The sequence below is a fragment of the Spodoptera frugiperda genome, chromosome 12, assembly GCF_023101765.2.
Source record: "Spodoptera frugiperda isolate SF20-4 chromosome 12, AGI-APGP_CSIRO_Sfru_2.0, whole genome shotgun sequence".
Lineage (NCBI taxonomy): Eukaryota > Metazoa > Arthropoda > Insecta > Lepidoptera > Noctuidae > Spodoptera > Spodoptera frugiperda.
In genome coordinates, this window is record NC_064223.1 from 7,552,677 (window position 1) to 7,572,108 (window position 19,432).

The 19,432-nt window shown below is 34.3% G+C and overlaps 3 protein-coding genes across 4 annotated transcripts in view; 2 read left to right on the plus strand and 1 right to left on the minus strand.

Annotated features, from left to right (window-relative positions):
* The window catches only part of LOC118262354 (EF-hand domain-containing protein 1), a 53,477-nt gene extending 40,587 nt beyond the window's left edge, over nt 1-12,890 (plus strand). The window contains exons 9-16 of the mRNA XM_035573614.2: nt 4,134-4,203; nt 4,805-4,921; nt 7,751-7,973; nt 8,058-8,218; nt 8,392-8,600; nt 10,243-10,447; nt 11,246-11,398; nt 12,240-12,890. Coding sequence (XP_035429507.2) covers nt 4,134-4,203; nt 4,805-4,921; nt 7,751-7,973; nt 8,058-8,218; nt 8,392-8,600; nt 10,243-10,447; nt 11,246-11,398; nt 12,240-12,590 — 1,489 coding nt within the window. The 3' untranslated portion in view covers nt 12,591-12,890. The remainder of the gene's footprint in view (nt 1-4,133; nt 4,204-4,804; nt 4,922-7,750; nt 7,974-8,057; nt 8,219-8,391; nt 8,601-10,242; nt 10,448-11,245; nt 11,399-12,239) is intronic.
* Nucleotides 12,891-13,077: 187 nt separating this feature from the next.
* Nucleotides 13,078-19,195, minus strand: LOC118262201 (probable Golgi SNAP receptor complex member 2). Its single transcript, XM_035573364.2, has 4 exons — nt 18,944-19,195; nt 18,679-18,784; nt 18,114-18,294; nt 13,078-14,645 (listed from the first exon to the last, which is right to left on the minus strand). Exons 1-4 carry the CDS (start codon nt 19,075-19,077, stop codon nt 14,437-14,439), a joined length of 630 nt encoding a protein of 209 aa, XP_035429257.2. The 5' UTR covers nt 19,078-19,195; the 3' UTR covers nt 13,078-14,436.
* Nucleotides 15,146-19,432, plus strand: part of LOC118262198 (multiple C2 and transmembrane domain-containing protein) — a 46,903-nt gene continuing 42,616 nt past the window's right edge. The window contains exons 1-2 of one of the 2 annotated variants that reach the window (XM_035573357.2): nt 15,146-15,508; nt 15,700-15,911. In XM_035573357.2, the coding sequence (XP_035429250.2) occupies nt 15,907-15,911 (5 nt within the window). In that variant the 5' untranslated portion in view covers nt 15,146-15,508; nt 15,700-15,906. Of the gene's footprint in view, nt 15,912-19,432 lie in introns of both variants that reach the window. The other variant, XM_050697793.1, reaches the window with a different exon arrangement.

Genomic DNA, 19,432 nt, shown 5'->3' on the forward strand with positions numbered 1-19,432 from the left:
ATAGCAAAATGAATGGTACCCGGAGTAGGTATTGGTAGAGGATCGTCTTTCCTTACATAATGTCAAGTGATATCAGAGGTATACTTATTTGTACTAATAAGTACATTGGTACACTATACAGTAGGTACACTATAGTGCCATATTATACATCTCACCCTTTCCAAGCTAACAATCGTAATATTACGTTATGGTTCTACGATAAACCAGTCTATCTTTACACAAAAACGTAGAAAGCATATTTGATCAAAGGGTACTTTTTTGCAAATACACGATTTCATTTGCACTTTCCCAAGTGCCTGGGGGTTGGGCGAGCCAAGCTTGAACTAGGTGCTACAATATCCATTATTTACAATCGCTCATTCAAAGGGTTAACAGACTATTTCGTCTAGTGGCGAGTTTTTGTAGCAAACGGCGTTTTCCTCATTTCCATGTTTACATTTGCCAAAAGAAAATTAAAAGTAAAGTTGCTTCCCGTTTCCTGGCGGCTCTTTTACACGTTTTTTTCTTCTTCTTTAATGTTAATTACGTCAAAAACTCGGTCGTCTCGAGATTAATATAAATGCAAGACGACCTCGTGTTCAGCTGGACTCGCTTAGTGGAATTAATAGTATTTCGAAAGGACTTGTGGCGGATTTTCTATTAAGAGCTTTCTAAGCGGGTTGATTGCGGTTTAGAGGACGGTGTAGGTAATCAACAGTTCTACTATTTTCTTTGGAGCTAAATATTATTAACAAATAACATTGGAAAAGCTAATGTACTGGGAAAAAAGAATTCAAGCTTGAAACAGTACTGTCTAGTCTTTACGGAATCAAATATGTAGTATGTTTCTAGGTACTTATTATAACATGCTTTCTCATTATACTGATTCAAAATCAATCAGAAAGATGTACTAACTAAAAAAAATCGATGGCAGTAAAAATATCTCTTCAATGTCACAACAAGGTCATTGAGGCAGTTTACATCATGTTTATTGTGATAATAATTTATCAATATTTGTCCTTCCCTCCCGAGCGCCATTAACTAAGCTATTTCCTACACAGATTGGCATTGGTTGCGCGACAAGATAAGAAATTGGAACATTTTTTTCTTTCGCCTCGCTACAAGTGCTGAGCTGTTAAACCCTTCCCTTTAGTACGACATTTGTGTTTTCCGTGGGACAAAAAACAGCTGATACGTTCAATATTTCACTTTCACTTATATCTTCTTTTGTAGTTTCCGTAGTAAGAAGTGTTGCATTAAAAGGATTTATTTGTCAACTCCCAAGTGCCGAAAGGCACAGAGGCAAAAGGGTTTCTTACTCCTTGTGGCACATATTTTCATTAGTTCGAATTTTGATAGTCATATTTCCAAAAAGACTAATAGTTTTTATATGCCCAAAACCTGCTTAAAGAATTACCATTATTGGACATGCATTACACTTAATGTCAGGTTAACCCAGATATTAGCTCCTGTTACCTGCTGAATAATGAACGCCTGATGAATAAATGCGTTTAACGAAAAGGGTTTTTTTTTAAATAAATTCTTCTAACTTATATTAATGACAGATGTGTGGTGTTGACACTCTACATTACAATAATCCCTGTCCATTCGTTTATTCTATTTTGTATATGACAGTGAGTGATAGCAGTGCAGTATAAGCTCTTGACAAAATATTATGGAAATCAACCAAACTCCTAAACATTACACAATCCTCCTAAACCACGAACAAACGTTGAGTTGCACATTTTTTACGATTTATTCATTAACTTTGGTGTGAATACATAATTCAATTTTAATCGAGAGCTAAGATAAAGTCAGCGTTCCGTAGGGCTGTGAGGAGGTCGTAAAAATCTACTAAAGCATGTAAAGCAAGCATGTCAGACTTGAGTTTATCACAGAAACTTGTGTCAACTAGATCATAGGTGTACCTAAGTGGCATATCATCGTTTGCTCAAAGATAAATCCTGACATTAAGTGTGATGTGGAGCGAGGCGTCCCAAGTTGCCGTGAATAGAGCCATGATGATGTTCTCCCCACGGTTAATTAGTGGCATTTGTCTTAATGGCGACATAATAGTACGCCACTATTACGCTATAATTACACTGTTCTACTACTGCTACGCTACCATTAATAATAGATTGTCTATTTTCCAACAAACGATGTTTTCTTGTATTCATTTAGTTTTTTTTTTTGCAATGGCAATTGTAACAACCTCAGTCTCATTTTGTAGATTCAGTTTTAAAAGATGGTGTACCTCTAGCAACTTTGACTATTTTATGAGTCAATTAATATTTTAAAGTGTGCGACAGACATAATTATACGTTTTTAAGCGAATAGACGTTGAGGTTGAAACTAAATGAGCTCTAAAATGAAGGATTTTCATGATAATTGCTTCTAACAAACCTTTTAGCAGTCTACGTGTATTTAACTATACATGTACCGATATATATTTACGTACATAGTCGTAATAAGCGAGTGGGTTTAGTAAAGACTTAATAATGCACTTGAGAATCTCACGAGGTCATTATTTATTGAACTTGATTAATAAGCTACAAACCACTTTAAACCTTAAATAAATTATTTAATAAGGTCTATCTTGAAATAGATTTTAATTATTAAATCTAAATACGTATTTATGCATTTAAAGAGCAGGTTTTTATCTATATACAGTCGTTTAATAATAGAGAACTCGTTGTAAAAATATTTGACGACGAAGCGAGTTCATAGAAAATGTAAGAACGGTGAATTTTTTACTAGACCTTTCCCTGATACAAAGATAACCTTTACAAAGGAGGCAAATCAACGTAATGCATGGAATAGATGTACTCTTTGTAATATACTAAGGCCAATGAGTTACTGTCGGTAATCATATTTCTGCGCCAAAGTACCGCCCGAGATTTGTGCGCGTAACCGAATTAGTGGGATTGATAGCTATATGTTTATTTATACATATTATATTATATTTGTTGTTTTGTATTTCTTGTGGCGTAGCTTAATGTTCACTCAATACTCATATGAGTATAAAAAATAGACGAGACCACTTTTCAGGTTTACTTATAGCTTAATAGTCTTTCCAAATTGGACTAAATACCTATTACCTACCTAAAGAATATCCACAAATCCTTACTACCAATTAATATAATTACTACTTACGAAAAGCCTTGTAACAAACATACTTATTAATAGAAACAAAATAGATAAATTCACTCATTTACATATTTTTCCAAGCACCAAAGACATTCTAACAGCAACCTTAATTACTACGCTTTGATTAAAAATGCTCATATACCTACGATACCTACATTTTAATCTAATATTCAAAGGAATCCCTTTCTAATTAAACACGAAAGCACACTTTTAATCCCTTTGATACGAGCGGAATGTGCTTCAGTCTACCCAAAGACAGAGAAAATAATAAAAAAAGTACAACAATGCAGAGAAAGGAATAAGGGATCTAGTTAATATACGTCCCGTATGAATTTTACAGCAAGATTAAAACGTTCAAACGTTGTCAAAGTGGAATTAATAAAAGTAAAAAACTGCTTTGTGCTAGGTATACTAAGAATTTAATTTGCTTTGATTCGTAGAACAGGGAAGTATTTAGAAGTATTGTGAGTCATAATCATAACTAGCATAGGTAGGCACTAGGTACTCAAGAAATAATTAATTGCATTATTTTTTTCAAGGTGATATGAATATGTGAGTCTCCTCTGTGTTTATAACAAACCATTTATGTCAGTATTTATAATGAGAATTATAATAATTCTTTTTTTTCCATTCTGTACTTCATTGTCACTGGTCAGGTATTTTTTTAACACTGTTCCATTTTCAAAAAAGGCGGCAATAAATATGGCCGTCTTTTTATCACAATTAGGTAGTTTCCTCAATAAAAAATAAATTATTTGGACTTTTCAATACAATGAAATATTGAAAAATAATAACTTTCATTAATAGATTTGCTGTTCTATTTAATTTTCATCATAACGCACTATTTCATATAAATTCCATAGAAAATATTAATTTGTGACGATTCTAAGAAAGTATTGAATTTATTTAGTACAATACTAGGGTTGGTTGGTTATTCTTATGCTATGTTGTTACAATCATTCCGCAAGTTGTAAACTTACCTACTGTTGTACAAATTATATTTACAGTACCATGCTGAACATACAACAACCTGAGGCAATAAAAGTTGAAAAAGAAGCAAAGAAAGAGTTCCCCAAGGTGAGATTATTTTTTTATAGGTAGGTAATACTTACTTAATATTATGTGATAATACATAACAAAATACTGTCTTATACTTAAACTAATTATCCCGGCAAACTTCGTACCGTCTCAAACATGTTTTTCTCAACTTTTAAACCTTTCCTGGACTTCGAACACTTCGACAAATAATTCAAAACCAAAAACAGCTAACCGGTCCATCCGTTTTCGAGTTTTAGCGAGACTAACGGATAACAATTCATTTTTATATACATATTAGAAAAATGAAGAGACAACATCATTAGGAAATTAAAAATGATAATTAGCGAAATTAATCAAATAGCATCTTTTTTAGAAAATATAATGATTTTGACATTGAGTATGTACGCACAATAGTCACACAAAATAGTCAATTATTAATTAAATATTTTTTTTACTTTTATTATTTACATGGTGAATGGAGTTACTATATGTATGTTACTAACCACCTGACTCTCGTCTAGCCTGACGGTCTGCTTCTGCAACATCTCAGTGATGCTCTGGTCGTATTGCTCACCCAACAACACCAATTTGCGAAGATAATAGTATGTAGTTGCTAATGTTTTATTTATGTGTCGGGCAGTTGATTCCACCTCACATCGGTATTGGCTCTCCGGAGGACACCCTGCAATCCTGCTACGGCCTCGTCCCGAAGCCCCCGCACAAGGACATCATCAAATACAACCTCAACGCTAATAAGGTAATCTTTATACAATGAGGACCATCTCTATCTCTATATTACATAAAGTACTTGAGTTATGGTGATATCGTGGTATCTATCTTCTGTATGTACCTATGTAGGTACACCTAGGGTGACTTATGTAGGTAAATATGTTACTAGAGCTGGAAGAGCTAGACAAAAAAAACACCTTAATTTTTTTTCGGATAATAACCTTAAGTAAAGCTCTCTGTCTGAACTAAATATGAGATCTATTTTAATTTGTGTCAAGTTCCTAATACTAGTGGTCGCCTAGTGGTCGAAATTCGACCATATACGATTTAATTTACAATACCACTTAACATACGTTCAAGGATAATTTTTATTTAACTCAAACTCAAACAAACTCTTTTATAAAACTCTTTTCATATGAGACGTGAGAATATCATCGCAATGTCTATCGATTTTGACGTTTTGTCAAATACGATCAGATACTATGCATGTGTGTGTAATGTTTTATTTATTGATTTAATGTACTTTATAAGCATTATTTTTGAAAAATATTAGCGTCCTGTACTTCTCCTACACATAAACTATAAGTGTACTAAATTTTATGCTCCTACGTCCGCGCAATTTTTGTAAAAAGCGGTCCAAAGTTTTTGCATCACGTATTAATATATAGATTTGGTTCTGCTAATCGATTCAAGTTCGAAAACTTAGCCTTTTTTATAGTATAAGTTAGTAAAGGATCAGACGGATCACCTGATAGTAAGCAATCGCCGCCGCCCATGGACACTCGAAACACCAAAGGTGATACGAGTGCCTTACTAACCGTTTGGGGGTAAGGATTTTAAGGGTTATTGGGAAATCTGGGATTGGGAAGATGCCACACTCAAAACTTAGCCTAGTTAAATGTTAGCCGGTCTTTAGGAAAACTGAGCGTTCTTATTCCAAAAGACATAAAGACCCTACTATAATGAAATAACATTGTGACAATGACAACGATGACAAATGAGGATGCCTTCATCATCCAGCAGATTTAATGGCACAGCTATAAAACGAGCTATACAAAACCATTTAATCATGGTCTCGACTTGTATCACCTAACCGTACATTCGGAAGTCAGTTTAAACTGGTTTTGCATAGTTCTATGTGTAACCGCGTGTATTAATGCGACAAGCTCTGTCATAAAATGATTTCAATAGAAGCACTAATTACCCCTCATTAAACTTGCTAATTGACACTGGTCTGTCGTCTAATCCGCAGATAATAATTAATGTTAGTAATCTAATTAGAGAGGGATTGGATTGCAGCGAGTAGTACAATGGAATGATGCTGAATGGGTTTATTCGAATGTTATTATGAAGACTTTGTACTTATCTATAGTTTAGGTATATCAACTCAAGAGGTAGGTCACCTAGAAATTTTAAAGTTTAGAAAATAAATATGAATTAAACTTTCAGTCTAGTGCCGAGAAAATAACTGAATGGATTTAGCTAAAATTTTACACAGAGAAGCCTAGATTAACTACTACTTCGGATTAAGTAGGTATGTATTAGGTACTTTAAAGGTAGGTAAAATGTCTTTGTGGAAGATTTCGTAAGGTTCTTACGTTCGACAATAAAACTAAATGATACATAGGTACGTCTTCGTAGAGACATAATTAGTTTCCATACACAGACAAACAAAGCAAAAAAAGAAATAACAGCGTACGTCCGCAGTTATTTTGATTTCTTGCAAATCATTGTCGTTTAATTGTTTTGTAACAAGACATGCATTTAACTACAGCTACGTAAATGCAACGTCACCAAAAGAAAAAATACTCGGTAACTGTACTGTACCCTTAGTACAAGTTTGCTTTACGTTTAAAGTAATCGAAACGAGAGCGCGTTCGGCGCTTTGATTGGACGGCTCGATTAAACCAACCAATCAGAGCGCCGAACGCGTTCTCGTTTCGATTACTTTAAACGTAAAGCAAACTCATACTAAGGGTACTGAGCCTTGAAATTGTTTAACTCATAATTGATGCCTTCCCCCCATTTGGTATTTAAATGAAGAAATAATAACATAAAATATTTAAATAAAATATGTAATTGTTATCGCCACCGATCCTTTGACGTCAACATTTATTTTACAATGAAATCAACTATCTCTTTTTTGCCCTTCATGTTATCCACAAAGATCTATAATTTTAATAGTTCTATTTTTAGTTTTTAGTTCCTATCTATATCAGTATCAAAATTAAATAAAGTCTGTCCAGCCGTTTTACACATATACGTATAAACATTACAAACAAACTTTTAGTTCATTATAGCATGCGTTCAAAAAACTAGTTGATATTAATAACAGGCTTTTAATCCTTTGGTTGTTGGGATTATTATATAAGAGGTACATTAAAATCTGGTCGCTTCAGAAAGCATGAAACTTCACGAAAACTACCAAAAACTTGAATTGACTGCACAATACTTTGAAAATGTTTGTGAATGTATTTCTATCGGGCGTCAATAATTCTTTGATGTTTAAGTTTCCAAGTTGTCGACTCAATTAAAGTTGTAGCACTGACGAAAGAATTGAGCAGCGAACTCCGAGCGCTATCTGCACGATTCAGATACGAGTAGTTACATAAACATTTCCTGCTAGCAATGCACTTTACTCACTAATACTTTATGAATATGATACAGTTCTCTGTGTTACGATGTTAAAGTAAAATGTAGTTTCTCAGGGTTAATATTATATTCAGGCAATATATTTATCTTAGCGCTATAATGGATCCTAATGGAAGCTACATTTGTCAGATATGCGGTTGTGTTGCACTATCAACGACGCTTTGGTTATGCAAATAAGAGTTATATTACTTGTGTTTGTTAACAGTATCTCCGCTATCTATGCGAGTTGGACTGGATACATCCAGAAGACACCGGTAGAAAGTTTGTGATGTCCTACAGCCTCGCAGACGGTTCTATCAAGATTGGTGAGATTCCTAGAAGGAACTCCGGGATTCGAGAGGGAACGTTCTTAAAATCGATGAAACTGGAGACACCGGAATCCGACCACAACTTCCCAACGTACTTTACACCTGAAAGATTCTTTATCGGTTAGTATATCATGTATCAGAACTTATTAAATTTCTGTACGTAGGGTGCTATAGCGGTTTTCTTCAATATTTTCGTGGTTTTAGGAGCCATAGTGCCGGTATTCAAGCACCGTTTCCGCATAATCGGGTGCGATCTGTTCGTGTACCGATACATGACAGCCAATCCTGAGAAGTTCCCGCAGGAAGTGATCGACAACGTCCGCAATTACCACATGCGCGAGGGCAACTTGAAGGATGAACTTATGGTAAATATGACAGCTACCTACCGTCTATGTCTACTGTCTACTGTATGAACGCAGCAAACCTTTACGTTACAAAGCTTTTTCGACTTTAGTTAAATTTTTCTTCTTATACTTTCATTAAAAAACACAATTATTATATTAAAGGTTAACATAAAATATATTTTTTTTAATTTTAGATGGCTTTCCGCGAAGAACAGACAGCAGAAACTCGTGCGCAACTGGCTAAGATTGGCTCAGCGGCGGTTGCGGAACCGAGTGCAATGGAGCGTTGTCTGGCCGCGCTGGACGTGGTGGAGGGCAGCGCCACTCCGCCGCGACCTCCCACTCCTCCCATGACAACAGACCGCATCTCTTACGACGACTCGTTGCGATACACACGACAGAGGTACGATATTACTTTTCAACTAAAAGAGGCTTAAAATGAGTACGATGACGCTTTTTCATCCCTCGAAAGAAAATGCAGCACGAATTTAGGTCCATCCTTGTATGCATATTAGGTAACTTATCTTAAAATCTAGAATATTGCGGTACATTCATCAGTTCTAAAGTCAGGTAGGTTAAAAACACAGTTAAAGGACAAGAGACGCCATAAACTAGACTATTACTGAGATTTTTGCACCTAAAAAGAAATACATTTTATAAGTAGGTATTTATCTACATGGAATTTAATTGAACTTGAGGACTCTTAATCGGTGCACATTGGTGACTACTTATTTGATCAACGAAACAGGTTTAGACTATGAATATTAATAAATGTCTTAATTATAACTTCATTCATCCTTGAGGGTTTCCTTTCCATTCAATATAAAAACAAGTTGGTAGATCAACAAATGTTGCAAAAAATTCGTATGTGTGTTGTTAACTCGTATGTAAATTGTTGCTGAAATGTAATGTGACCTTAAAGTCGACTCTAGAATGATTACCTTTTTGTCATTGATGATCTCTGTCCTTAGAAATCCTTTTTATCAAAAGTCATTGTCCTTTTGACCGACCGTCCCTTAAAATCGTTTGACACATGGATTAGAAAATGCTAGCTTCTGTATTCCGTGGTTTGACAACTCTTAAATCTTTATAAATATAAACAATTGAAATTGAAATTGTGGATTATTTATAAACAGATTTAAATCTTTTAAATAAAGATAAAAATATGTACTACCTTTTGCTTCACACAACATTCAACCATTCCTCCGTTGATAAGGAAATATTAATTCTTTGTAATTGTAAACCTTGCAACGTCATAATAATAGAAAACATAATTTATAGGCGCATTATTTCATTCAATATTTCGATGGCTAGTGATAGTCTGTTATTTAATTCCTTGATTTTACTACAATTTCCTTAATCTTTCATGTATTTAGGTATAAAATGTGATCTAAGAAAGAAAAAAGCTTAAATGCAACTCAAGAAAAACTTACAAGATTAAAAAATGCCTACTCCCACATAATTTCCTTTGGCAACATTGCAGCAAACTTTTTGTGTGCGTTATCTCAATCTGAACCATCATAAATCTCAGATTAGGATCATAGTTAGGTATGCAATATGGAGACATTGTCGATGAAATATCGCCACATTGAGTATTAGATGCTAATGGCCGATTTATTTAGGGATAGTGTCTAGATATGGTCTTTATAAAAAGATAGATTATAAAACTTATCAGACACTTTTTTACTAACGCATTTATCGCATATGCTTTATTCGCACTACGCTGGTATTTTAATCAAGTAACGACTATTTAGTAGCTTTCTCACTTCGATTTTGGAAAAGAAACGAGAGAGAGCTACTTAATTCGTATGTCGCTACTGGACTAAAATACCTACTAGCGTAATGCGAACAAGGCAATAGGGTAAGAAAGGTCATATAGGTACTACGATCCTTATAAAGTTATTTAATCACATTCATGCTTCTGTAAATAAAAGGATAACAGTTAAGAGTTCGTTGCACTTTACACCATGTAGGTACCTATTTTTATTATAAGTTTGATCTATAAAATACCTACCTAATTCTTCCTTCATCATTTTCCTGCACAGCAAACCGACATGCGACAACATAACGCCACTCAAAGGCATTCTGAAGTCGGGAGCAGCCCGGGACGACCACCAGAAGGTGGTGTGCTTCAGTGGCCCCTCTGCAGACGAGCACAGGGAGCCCAGGCCGCAGAAACCGACTTACCCGCCGGGACAGCAGCCTCATTACAACGAGGACGATGATTTCTGTGACCAGTTTAAGGATCCGGTAAATAGTTATTATGCATACGTGTTTATTTTTATTAGTTACAAAGTGCAAGACTTGGTGTCCTACTCACAACCCTCCTTGATTTTGAGTAGTCATCTATTCAGGTAACAAAAAAATCTATCTGAATTTACACATTAAAATGAGGATAAAACAATAAAAAAATATGAATGCACGGACATAAAATAATAAATCCATTAAACGACATAAATGTATTGTGCCTAATAATTCAGAAGAAAACTATGGAAAAGAAAAAAATAATACTCCAATATTCCAAACTTATTTACATAACAGCTTATTTGTATATTGTATAAAAGTTTGTCTTGAGGAACTATATTTGTACGAACATATTATTTTACTTTTTGTCATCTGTCGCACATACGTAGATAAAAGATAATACAAAATATGTAGTAATACAGCCCGTGGACCGTGGACGATAGAAATGTGCTCATGCGTGCGAATGCAATAATTACCTACCACGTGACCAGTATTTAGGTATTGAATGGCAAGGACGTAGAGGCAACTACCTAGCACTAGGAAATACAATATAGGTACCTAGGCACTTAATTATGTTTAACGAGACTTGTGATACTTATAGAGATTTGATTGGAGAGGAGTGGAAGGATAAAAGCCAACCTGAGCAAATCTTTGACATAAGCAAAAACAATCATGTGATTCCACATTCATTCATTAGGAGCTTACTCAAAGCCACAAAGGATACTTTCTATCCCACGCGAACGCGGGCGAAACCGCGGCCATTTATTGTACGATAATTATGCAGGATTTTGAATGTTCCTACAGGATGCAGCGGTGCGCGCTGAACGTCGTGCTCACGATGTGTGTCCGTATGAGATCGTGCCCAGCTCGCAGAACGCGAGGGCCATCGGAGAGGACAAAGTCGAGAAACCGAAACTGCCTGGATACCTCGGCACTTATGGCGTCGACTGCAAAGAGGTACCATACATTCAGACTCAAGCTAGCTTATGGTTGTTGAACCTCCATTGCTGGTTTGCTTTATCTACCCTTCTTACCACTTCTAGCAAGTTTCATTCAGAAAGAAAATTTTCATTGATTTTAAACAGTTTTTGCGCTGAGGTTTTCCATTTCCACAAACGTTTTCATTTAAGGATTATCGTTATGCCTCTCAATAAAATTTTATACTGTCGATGTCGATACGTGGCACCGCGTTACCTAGGCGGTAATACGACTGCCTGAGCTGAGAGACTTCCAGGTATCTTGAGAGAAGTCACGTCTGTAGTTACTTTTAACGTTCGTGTTATAAAGTTATTATGCTTAAATCATTAGTCCCACATCGCTCCTAAACGACAGAATTAAGTATAATTTTGTAATATTAATTTGATATAATACTTATTAGATATATACGAACCAACCTAACCACCCGTTATTTGATAAACAACCTTCGGCTGATATATCACGTAATGGCGCTCTTGTACGGCTTCTACTCGATTATGCAATGATCAGGAAAACGATCAAATAATATGATAATTACTACGATAGGGCTCACGATGACGTCTACTGCTCACGTGTCCGCCATTTTATTTTATCGATCCTTAACTTACCAAATTATTTGGTCCATGGTGACTTTAGTGTTATATTTTCAATCGATAAAGAGTAGCTTATTAAGACTATGTCACATCAAAAATTATCAATTCGATTTGAAAATACGAGGTTAATAACCCACAACCGGTATCAAATTATAGTCTTTATAAGTCCGTTAGGTCACCTTGCTAGATCTACTTTCTTACAAGTTACTGACTTATAGTCTTTGTACTAGGTGCCGGAATATATGAAGCTTGCTCCGGATGCGTACGAGCAAGTGAAGAAGTTGCGTAGAGAGGTCCCTGTGATATCTCCGGCGGCGACGCGTGTGGCGGACTACCCGCGCCTGCCACCAGCGGCCGTTGACACCTGCGTCAACCCGCCACCCGAAGATACCAGCCCCTGCGCCCCACGCAAGGAAGAAGACGTAGCCTTTGCCTGCGGACACGTAGAAGGCAAGAAGCCTTGCTGCGACCCCGATGAAAGAAAGACTGACCCAAATGAAATGATGCCCAAAATGCCACCAGTGCCACCCCAACCTACAATCGTAGAAAATAAAGAATCATGTAAAAATAATTATTTTTAATCACTTTGGTGTGTGCTTTATTAGTAAAATTGCACATTTCTATTATTTGCGTGAATCTCTTAGATAAGGCATTTCTTTGAAATGAAAATTAGAGTTTTAAAACCTCTATTTCCTATCCTTTTACTTCATTACTTTCAACTAGATTTTAACGACAACACAGTACTGACGTTGCAGCCGAATACTGGCTATATTTTTGTAGGTATCCTTGTACACTGTTACTGAGCTATTTAAATGCGGATTTATTTAAATCCTGTTTCAGAAATCATGTAATTTTAAATAAAATTCGATGTTAATATTTTATATTGTGTTTTAATGTCTATTCAATAAGTATGTGTAATAATATCTATTCAAGAGAGAAATAATCGCTTATTTCTTATTTTACGTCGTTACTAAATGTTTTCTAGATTTGCAATATTTATGCTGGTTTTCTAATAGGAATTATTGTTTTATAAGAATTAAAAGAATGACAATTAATAAAACACGTCTGTAGAAAATAGAAAATTTAATAGAATATAACTTAATTTATTAACATTTTTACAATAATACACAAACAGGTAGTATACACTATAAGCTAGATATTTTATCTCGAATAAATATATTAGTGTACGCTCCCAAACACGTGCATAGTAATAGAAATGAAAGAAAGGAATGTCATTAAATAAATAACAAACATATTTATATACAACAATATTTATGGTGAGAATGATGAGGTGATGGGTGAATGAAGTTGCAGAAAAACCAAGTTTTTACCAGTCAAATAAAACGTATTATGTATTGCCATGTTAAAAAAGTATTTTCTTTATTCTTATCGCACGGAAACTATTAGATAAGAACTAGGTTTTTGTTTTAAATATTGGGGTTCCCAAGAACAGGTTTTATCAGCGATGACTGTGAAATAGGGGGCAACCTTTCTTCAAAAAAGATAATTTTAAAATAACTGTAACTTAACACAACCAGTTTAAAACCCAAAGAACCATTTACCATGCATACTAGGTATTTTATTTTAATGTTGGACTAGTGGACTACTGATGCAATATTATTTTAAGTAATCGATATCAAAATTCGGGTTAATAATATTAAAGCTATAAATTGTGGTGTTTTGATCGTCGCAAAAACTTGTATTTTGGAGCCCGTTCGAGCAATCGCAAGGTTTTGCAAACTTTTATGTAACCGTTTGTTGTACCGACCTGACCTAAGCATGCATCTGTTCTTACTGTTTTTTAAGAAAGTTTTTAATTATAATTTGATATCATTCAGTTAACTGCAAAAGTACTTATTTTCAATTACGCATGGCAATTTCATTATGAGTTTCGATGAAGCGTTCGGTCACTTTCTACGGTTATTTTGTAAGTGTATTGAAATACAGATGTCGCAATCTTTACTCAGATAATAATGTTCAGTACTATTGCTTGAGAGATAGTTCATAGTTACAGTTTACTTGAAACTTACTCTAGCAGCACTCGCCTAGCCTATTGGCTCACAGATTGCGAGAGCAAAATCAGCGAAATGACCTTGTCGGACGAAAACATCATCAGTTATTACAACATTATTAGGCAGGTTATGTTAAAAGACATTGCATTAGCACTACACTTTACTCGGACATTGGGATACAATGGCAGCATGATACTGTGTCAATTAGAGGGAGAAGGGTCTATCCCAATTACGGTTCAAGTGTCCATTTGTCCACTCCACCGCGAAAGTACACGTTACGGAAATTCTTATTGTGACCATGAGAACACCGTACATAAGAAAACATAAGATTGATTACAATATACTATATTTTTGTCTTTAATGTTTAATTTGTATTGTCAACGATAGAGGACTGTACTCCTCATTAAAGTTTGGACTACGTCAGGTATATTATCACGAGCACGATGATAGTCAGAGTGACGAACATGCCGCCAAACAAGACGTATTTGTCTTGGGACACTCGCCTCTCAATCAGAGATATAGTCGCATTCGATAAGCCTAGTGTATTGGCTAAGTCTATTAGTCTTCTATGAGCACCTTTTATTGTTTCACGGTTGTACTTTAGAGTCTCCAATATATTTGAACCTGGAACAAATAAAAGTACTGTTAAGATGGCTTCGTCCTCGTTCACACACCAATTAGAAAGCTTCCGGATTATTAAATACCTGTTAAAAAATTAGTGAATTTAAATTGAGAACGATCTACATTTATATCTGTGATGTTAAGTAGGAACGATATACATTTTTATGAGAGAAAATCAAAATAAAACCAGTTTAAAGTTGCCCTTGAATTAAATCTTAAGGCGTCTTTGAATTTACGCGCGAAATAAAAATAAAATAAAAACGTTTCACTTATTCCCTAAAGTCAAAGAACAAATCACACAGGACATTTTGTTTTCTACGCAATGTATGTGAAGAGTATTTAATAAAATAACATAATGAAGACATTGAATCTCCTAAGCAAGGCTGAGCAGATCAAATAAAGGACAAGGTCCCTCTTGGCTCACGATAAGTGAACTAACCTTTCAACTAACTTGCAACTTAACACTGATTGAGAATCCAGCTGGTTGTAGTTAAATGTTGTATATTAACCGGAAAATGTGTCCGAGTAAACCTAATTATAGCAAACCATTTTCCGTGCTCCAGTGAACGAAGTTATAGAATAGATGAACCAGTGACTAACGTTAGTTCGTAGTTCAAGGTTCACATATAAATGGAAATTTTAAATAACATTAAATTCATATAATTTTTATGTTTCCGCACCGCCTCCATAAATAAAATAATTGTAAGTAGGTACGTAATCATGTTTATATATTTTATACGGATTAATGATGCGTGAAAAGCCGGAGCCCTTCTCGTTTCTGTATCAAGTCGTACACGGGGAGGGCAAGTCGAGAGATAAACACGTGCATACACAAACACCTCCTGTGCCACAACCACAATTACAAGGTAATTAATCACATAACTAGCAACTTAAATAAAAATTCAAGGTCGTCGCATTGTTAGAAAAAACATGATTATGTTAAGGCAATACCATTTTGATGTTATAATCACACATTATTTTATTTCAACTACCTACAAGCATCTGATTTGTCACTAACTTTTTATAAATATTAATTGTAAATAATTTCTCATCGCAGATACGAGCGGTGCCGAGCGGGTGAAGTAATCTCGATCTAGGCTGCTTATTCGAAAAACTTTGACTTTGTGTATTAAGTTTACCTTGATACGGAGCGGTCATGTTAGGTGGCACTCCTGTGTCTGTGTTATTTCCGATCTATAAGTGATACAAACAATATTCCTGTTTATGTGTGTGTTGTGACAACTGTGTACAATAACAATTCAAGATGTGGTAAGTTTTTTTGCACAACTCTGTTTAGAACTGCTTTCATTTGTTTTATTTTGAGATAAACGTCTTGCGCTATGTGAATAAGGTAGCTGCAGCCAATTATTTACACGACAAATCGAGAATATAATAATTTCATAGAACTAATTTACAGTGGAACTTAAATCAAATTCCAAACACACAGCTGTTTTGTTTAGGATAAACGTTATCTGTCAGTGAATATCTAACAAATTTTATAATTTTCGTTTAATACAAACAGATACTTATCTCAAATCTCGGTACACGTGAGTATTTTGACAAAACCAAACACAAAACTCGTAACACAACTCAAAATCCATATTGGAAGCACAAATAGATATATTTCTTGGTCTCGTGCGGACCGCAACTAGTTTGGTTTTTGTGTAGGTTTACGTTTGATAATAAAAAAAGAACATGTGCGGTGATGTCAGCGCCACGTAGCGTTGGCATCTAGAAACAGTGACTCGGTTAGTCAGAGTATAGATGTAGGTAGTAGGTAGGTACCTAAGTATGAGCACGACAAATTAATTAACTGGTTTCATTGCCGACCATCGTAACTATGTCGTTCTCGATGGCTAGTTTACTTTGTAGTCTGCACTTAAATGAGCCTAACCAATAAGGTGATCTGGGTTATGGACTCATAAATACATAAAATAGTGGATAGAGGTAAACTGTCCCACTTTTGGCCGACATTGGATCACTATCGGTCTATCCTAACTAAATACATAACGTCTACCTATGTCTGTATTTTACGTCCAATTACGCCATAGGCAATGTATTGCCAATTAACCTATAGACAAATAAGCAATAAATTATAGCACGGACACGGGCCTATTATTAAATTGGCTACAAAGTAGCATTTCAGTAAGTAGAAACTCAATAAAGTTAATATTCGGATTTTAAATGTAGCCAAGAAGTGGTACCTACTACATTCATAGTAACGAATACTGATTATGTCACTATTATTTTTACCATAAAACCAATGATATCTGTACCTACAGTAGCACGATAAAATAGTAAAAACGCCTACCAAAAATGCGATAGCAATTATTTTATAATCAACAACAAATAGCAAATAACTAAAAATTTTATGTACAGTATGTATGGTGTGTACATGATAAGTACATGAATCGGAGATCTAAATATGTATGTATTCTCAACCTATTCCTGGCACTGAATCTTACCCAGGTTTGACTAATATTAATAACAACATATTTTACTTAATAGAGTAGTAGTCGAAAGCAACATTTTATTGTCTCTAAAATATCCAGAAAAATATATATATACTTAATTTCAGTATTGTATGTAGATATAAAAAATATGCACAAAACAAGTATAAAAAGAATTAATGAAAATAACAAATATTTGCTTGTATTTTCCATAAAAACCTTGACATTTAAAAAACATCAGCAGAATGTGTACAACTTTCAAATTAAACAGACTGAAGGAAACAAGAGCAATAATTGTAAATAACTTTTTAAAACACACCAGTTTTATTACCTATAAAAGAATCTTAAGTGGAGTTTTAGTATTAAATATATAATATATAATTTTTGATGAAAAATGTCTAATATATTTGTCCTTATTTCTTAAAAGTTTGATGAAATAAACCAGGGAGTGCTTTTATCTCACTAAAACTACCTACAACCTTATCACCTATGTTTAACAGATTACCAAGACCTCTAGATAGACCAGTTCCTGGGCCTTTAATATGAAACACTTTTTTTATTTATTTCATATATTACATTTGCCATTACAGGTCTACTGTGACATAGTAATTTAAAATAAACTTCTATACATGAAAATATACTCAAATTCTAGTTATGTTGCATCCATATACTTTAGAGAACATTTAAACTAATAATAATATGATTATTGCCTGTTAAATTTTAAACCTTTATTTTAAGGGACTCTGAAGCTATGATAGAAGACACTTAACAATATTTTGGTTGTCACCAACAAATGGGTTAGTTTAGGTGCTCTTTCATGCTAAGTAACTCTTAATGCCATACTCAAGTCATTTAATGATTACTTAAATTATTCCTTAGTAACGATTTTGTATGGAAAATAATTGCTAAGGACTGTGTTAACTAACAATTAAATGACTCTGAGTATGGCGGTTAGTTAAAAGGTGGTTTTGGAGTGGTTGGTGAAAACATCCATAAGTATAGAATATCAATATTAACAAACCTGTATGTAGCATTTCATCAACATTTCTATGTGAGTTCTGCAAAGACATCTGTTCCTGTGCCAAGTAGTCCACATTGATAGCGGTGTGATCGTGTCCAAACCTCCGGCTTAACAGTTGTTCTCTGTCTCTTAGCTCCTGTTCACGCTTTATCCTCTTATTCTGAGCTGCATTTAGAGATGCCTGTCGAAATATTGAGATTATTAGATGAGTTTTACTGTGTATTAAATATTGTTTCTTTGGACTCTAGATATTGCTGTTTAGACATTAGAGTCTATGTATTTGGCAAGGGCACAGACTCGAAAGTCTGAGTCGTAGCAATATTACATTGTTTCTTTTTTAAATTGTATGGAGTAGTAAATAACAGGTATGGTTAGATATAGACTGTTTTGCTCTAACTAAAACATGTCAATTTAATAAATTTAGACAAAATTCTAACTAAATTAAAATAATATTTTATGGTGGAGATAATAAGTGATTTATATTTGTTCATGTTAAACAGAATTGCTATGGATTTTACGACAAATATTCAGTTTATATTATTTAAAATTTGGTCAAATTCTATACCTGAATATGTTTGTTGTCGTACTTCAGTTGGTCAACCCTCATTTTTGCCATAGGCCGCTGGTTGATTGGTGTTTTGAAGACGTATATATCCAACCTCTCGCAGTTCCTGTAATTTAAAATTTAATATGTTAAAAATGTAATATTCTGCCAACAATATGTTAACCTCACACAGACCGTTATATGATTAAGAAAATGTTCTAAAGCCAAATAAATTAGGCAGATAATTCAATTAGCATAATCCGTAATTATAACAAAAGGAACTTACGCACTAATTGCATTAATTTTTGACTGAATTGCGTTTTCTATGCTCTCATAGTTTGTTGGATCTCTTTCCAACTTCTGGAAAAGTTCTGATGTTTCCTGTATTAGGTGATTAGTCTGATGATACAGAGTCTCCATTTTTCAATATTGGTACGATCAGTATATCAGCACAATGCAATTATTAAATAATTTAATATGAATATGTTTCACAAAACCTAGATTACAATTCACTAGGGATGTGAACGTTTTGTTATCGTTTAACTGTCACAGTCTTTAGTACTATTACAAAACAATTTAGTCGATTCCAACAAACTAAATCATGAGAATGATTTAAAATTCTTCTCAATGAAGGTAGTGAATCAATAACTACGTAAAAAACTAATCTTCTTAATTTACTTGTAGATAGATGATTTTAACATGTTTGTTTAAATATTTTAAGTCCCATACAAAATAAGTCAAAGTTTTGATTCTAATGAGTATATTGAGATTCTAA

Excerpts from the sequence above, each read along its gene's own strand:
- LOC118262201 (XM_035573364.2), bottom strand. The coding sequence starts at position 19,077 with ATGGAGACTCTGTATCATCAGACTAATCACCTAATACAGGAAACATCA. Across the intron at positions 18,785-18,943 it reads AAAATTAATGCAATTAGTGC|GAACTGCGAGAGGTTGGATA; the intron begins GTAAGTTCCTTT and ends TTTAAATTACAG. Across the intron at positions 18,295-18,678 it reads ACGACAACAAACATATTCAG|GCATCTCTAAATGCAGCTCA; the intron begins GTATAGAATTTG and ends ATATTTCGACAG.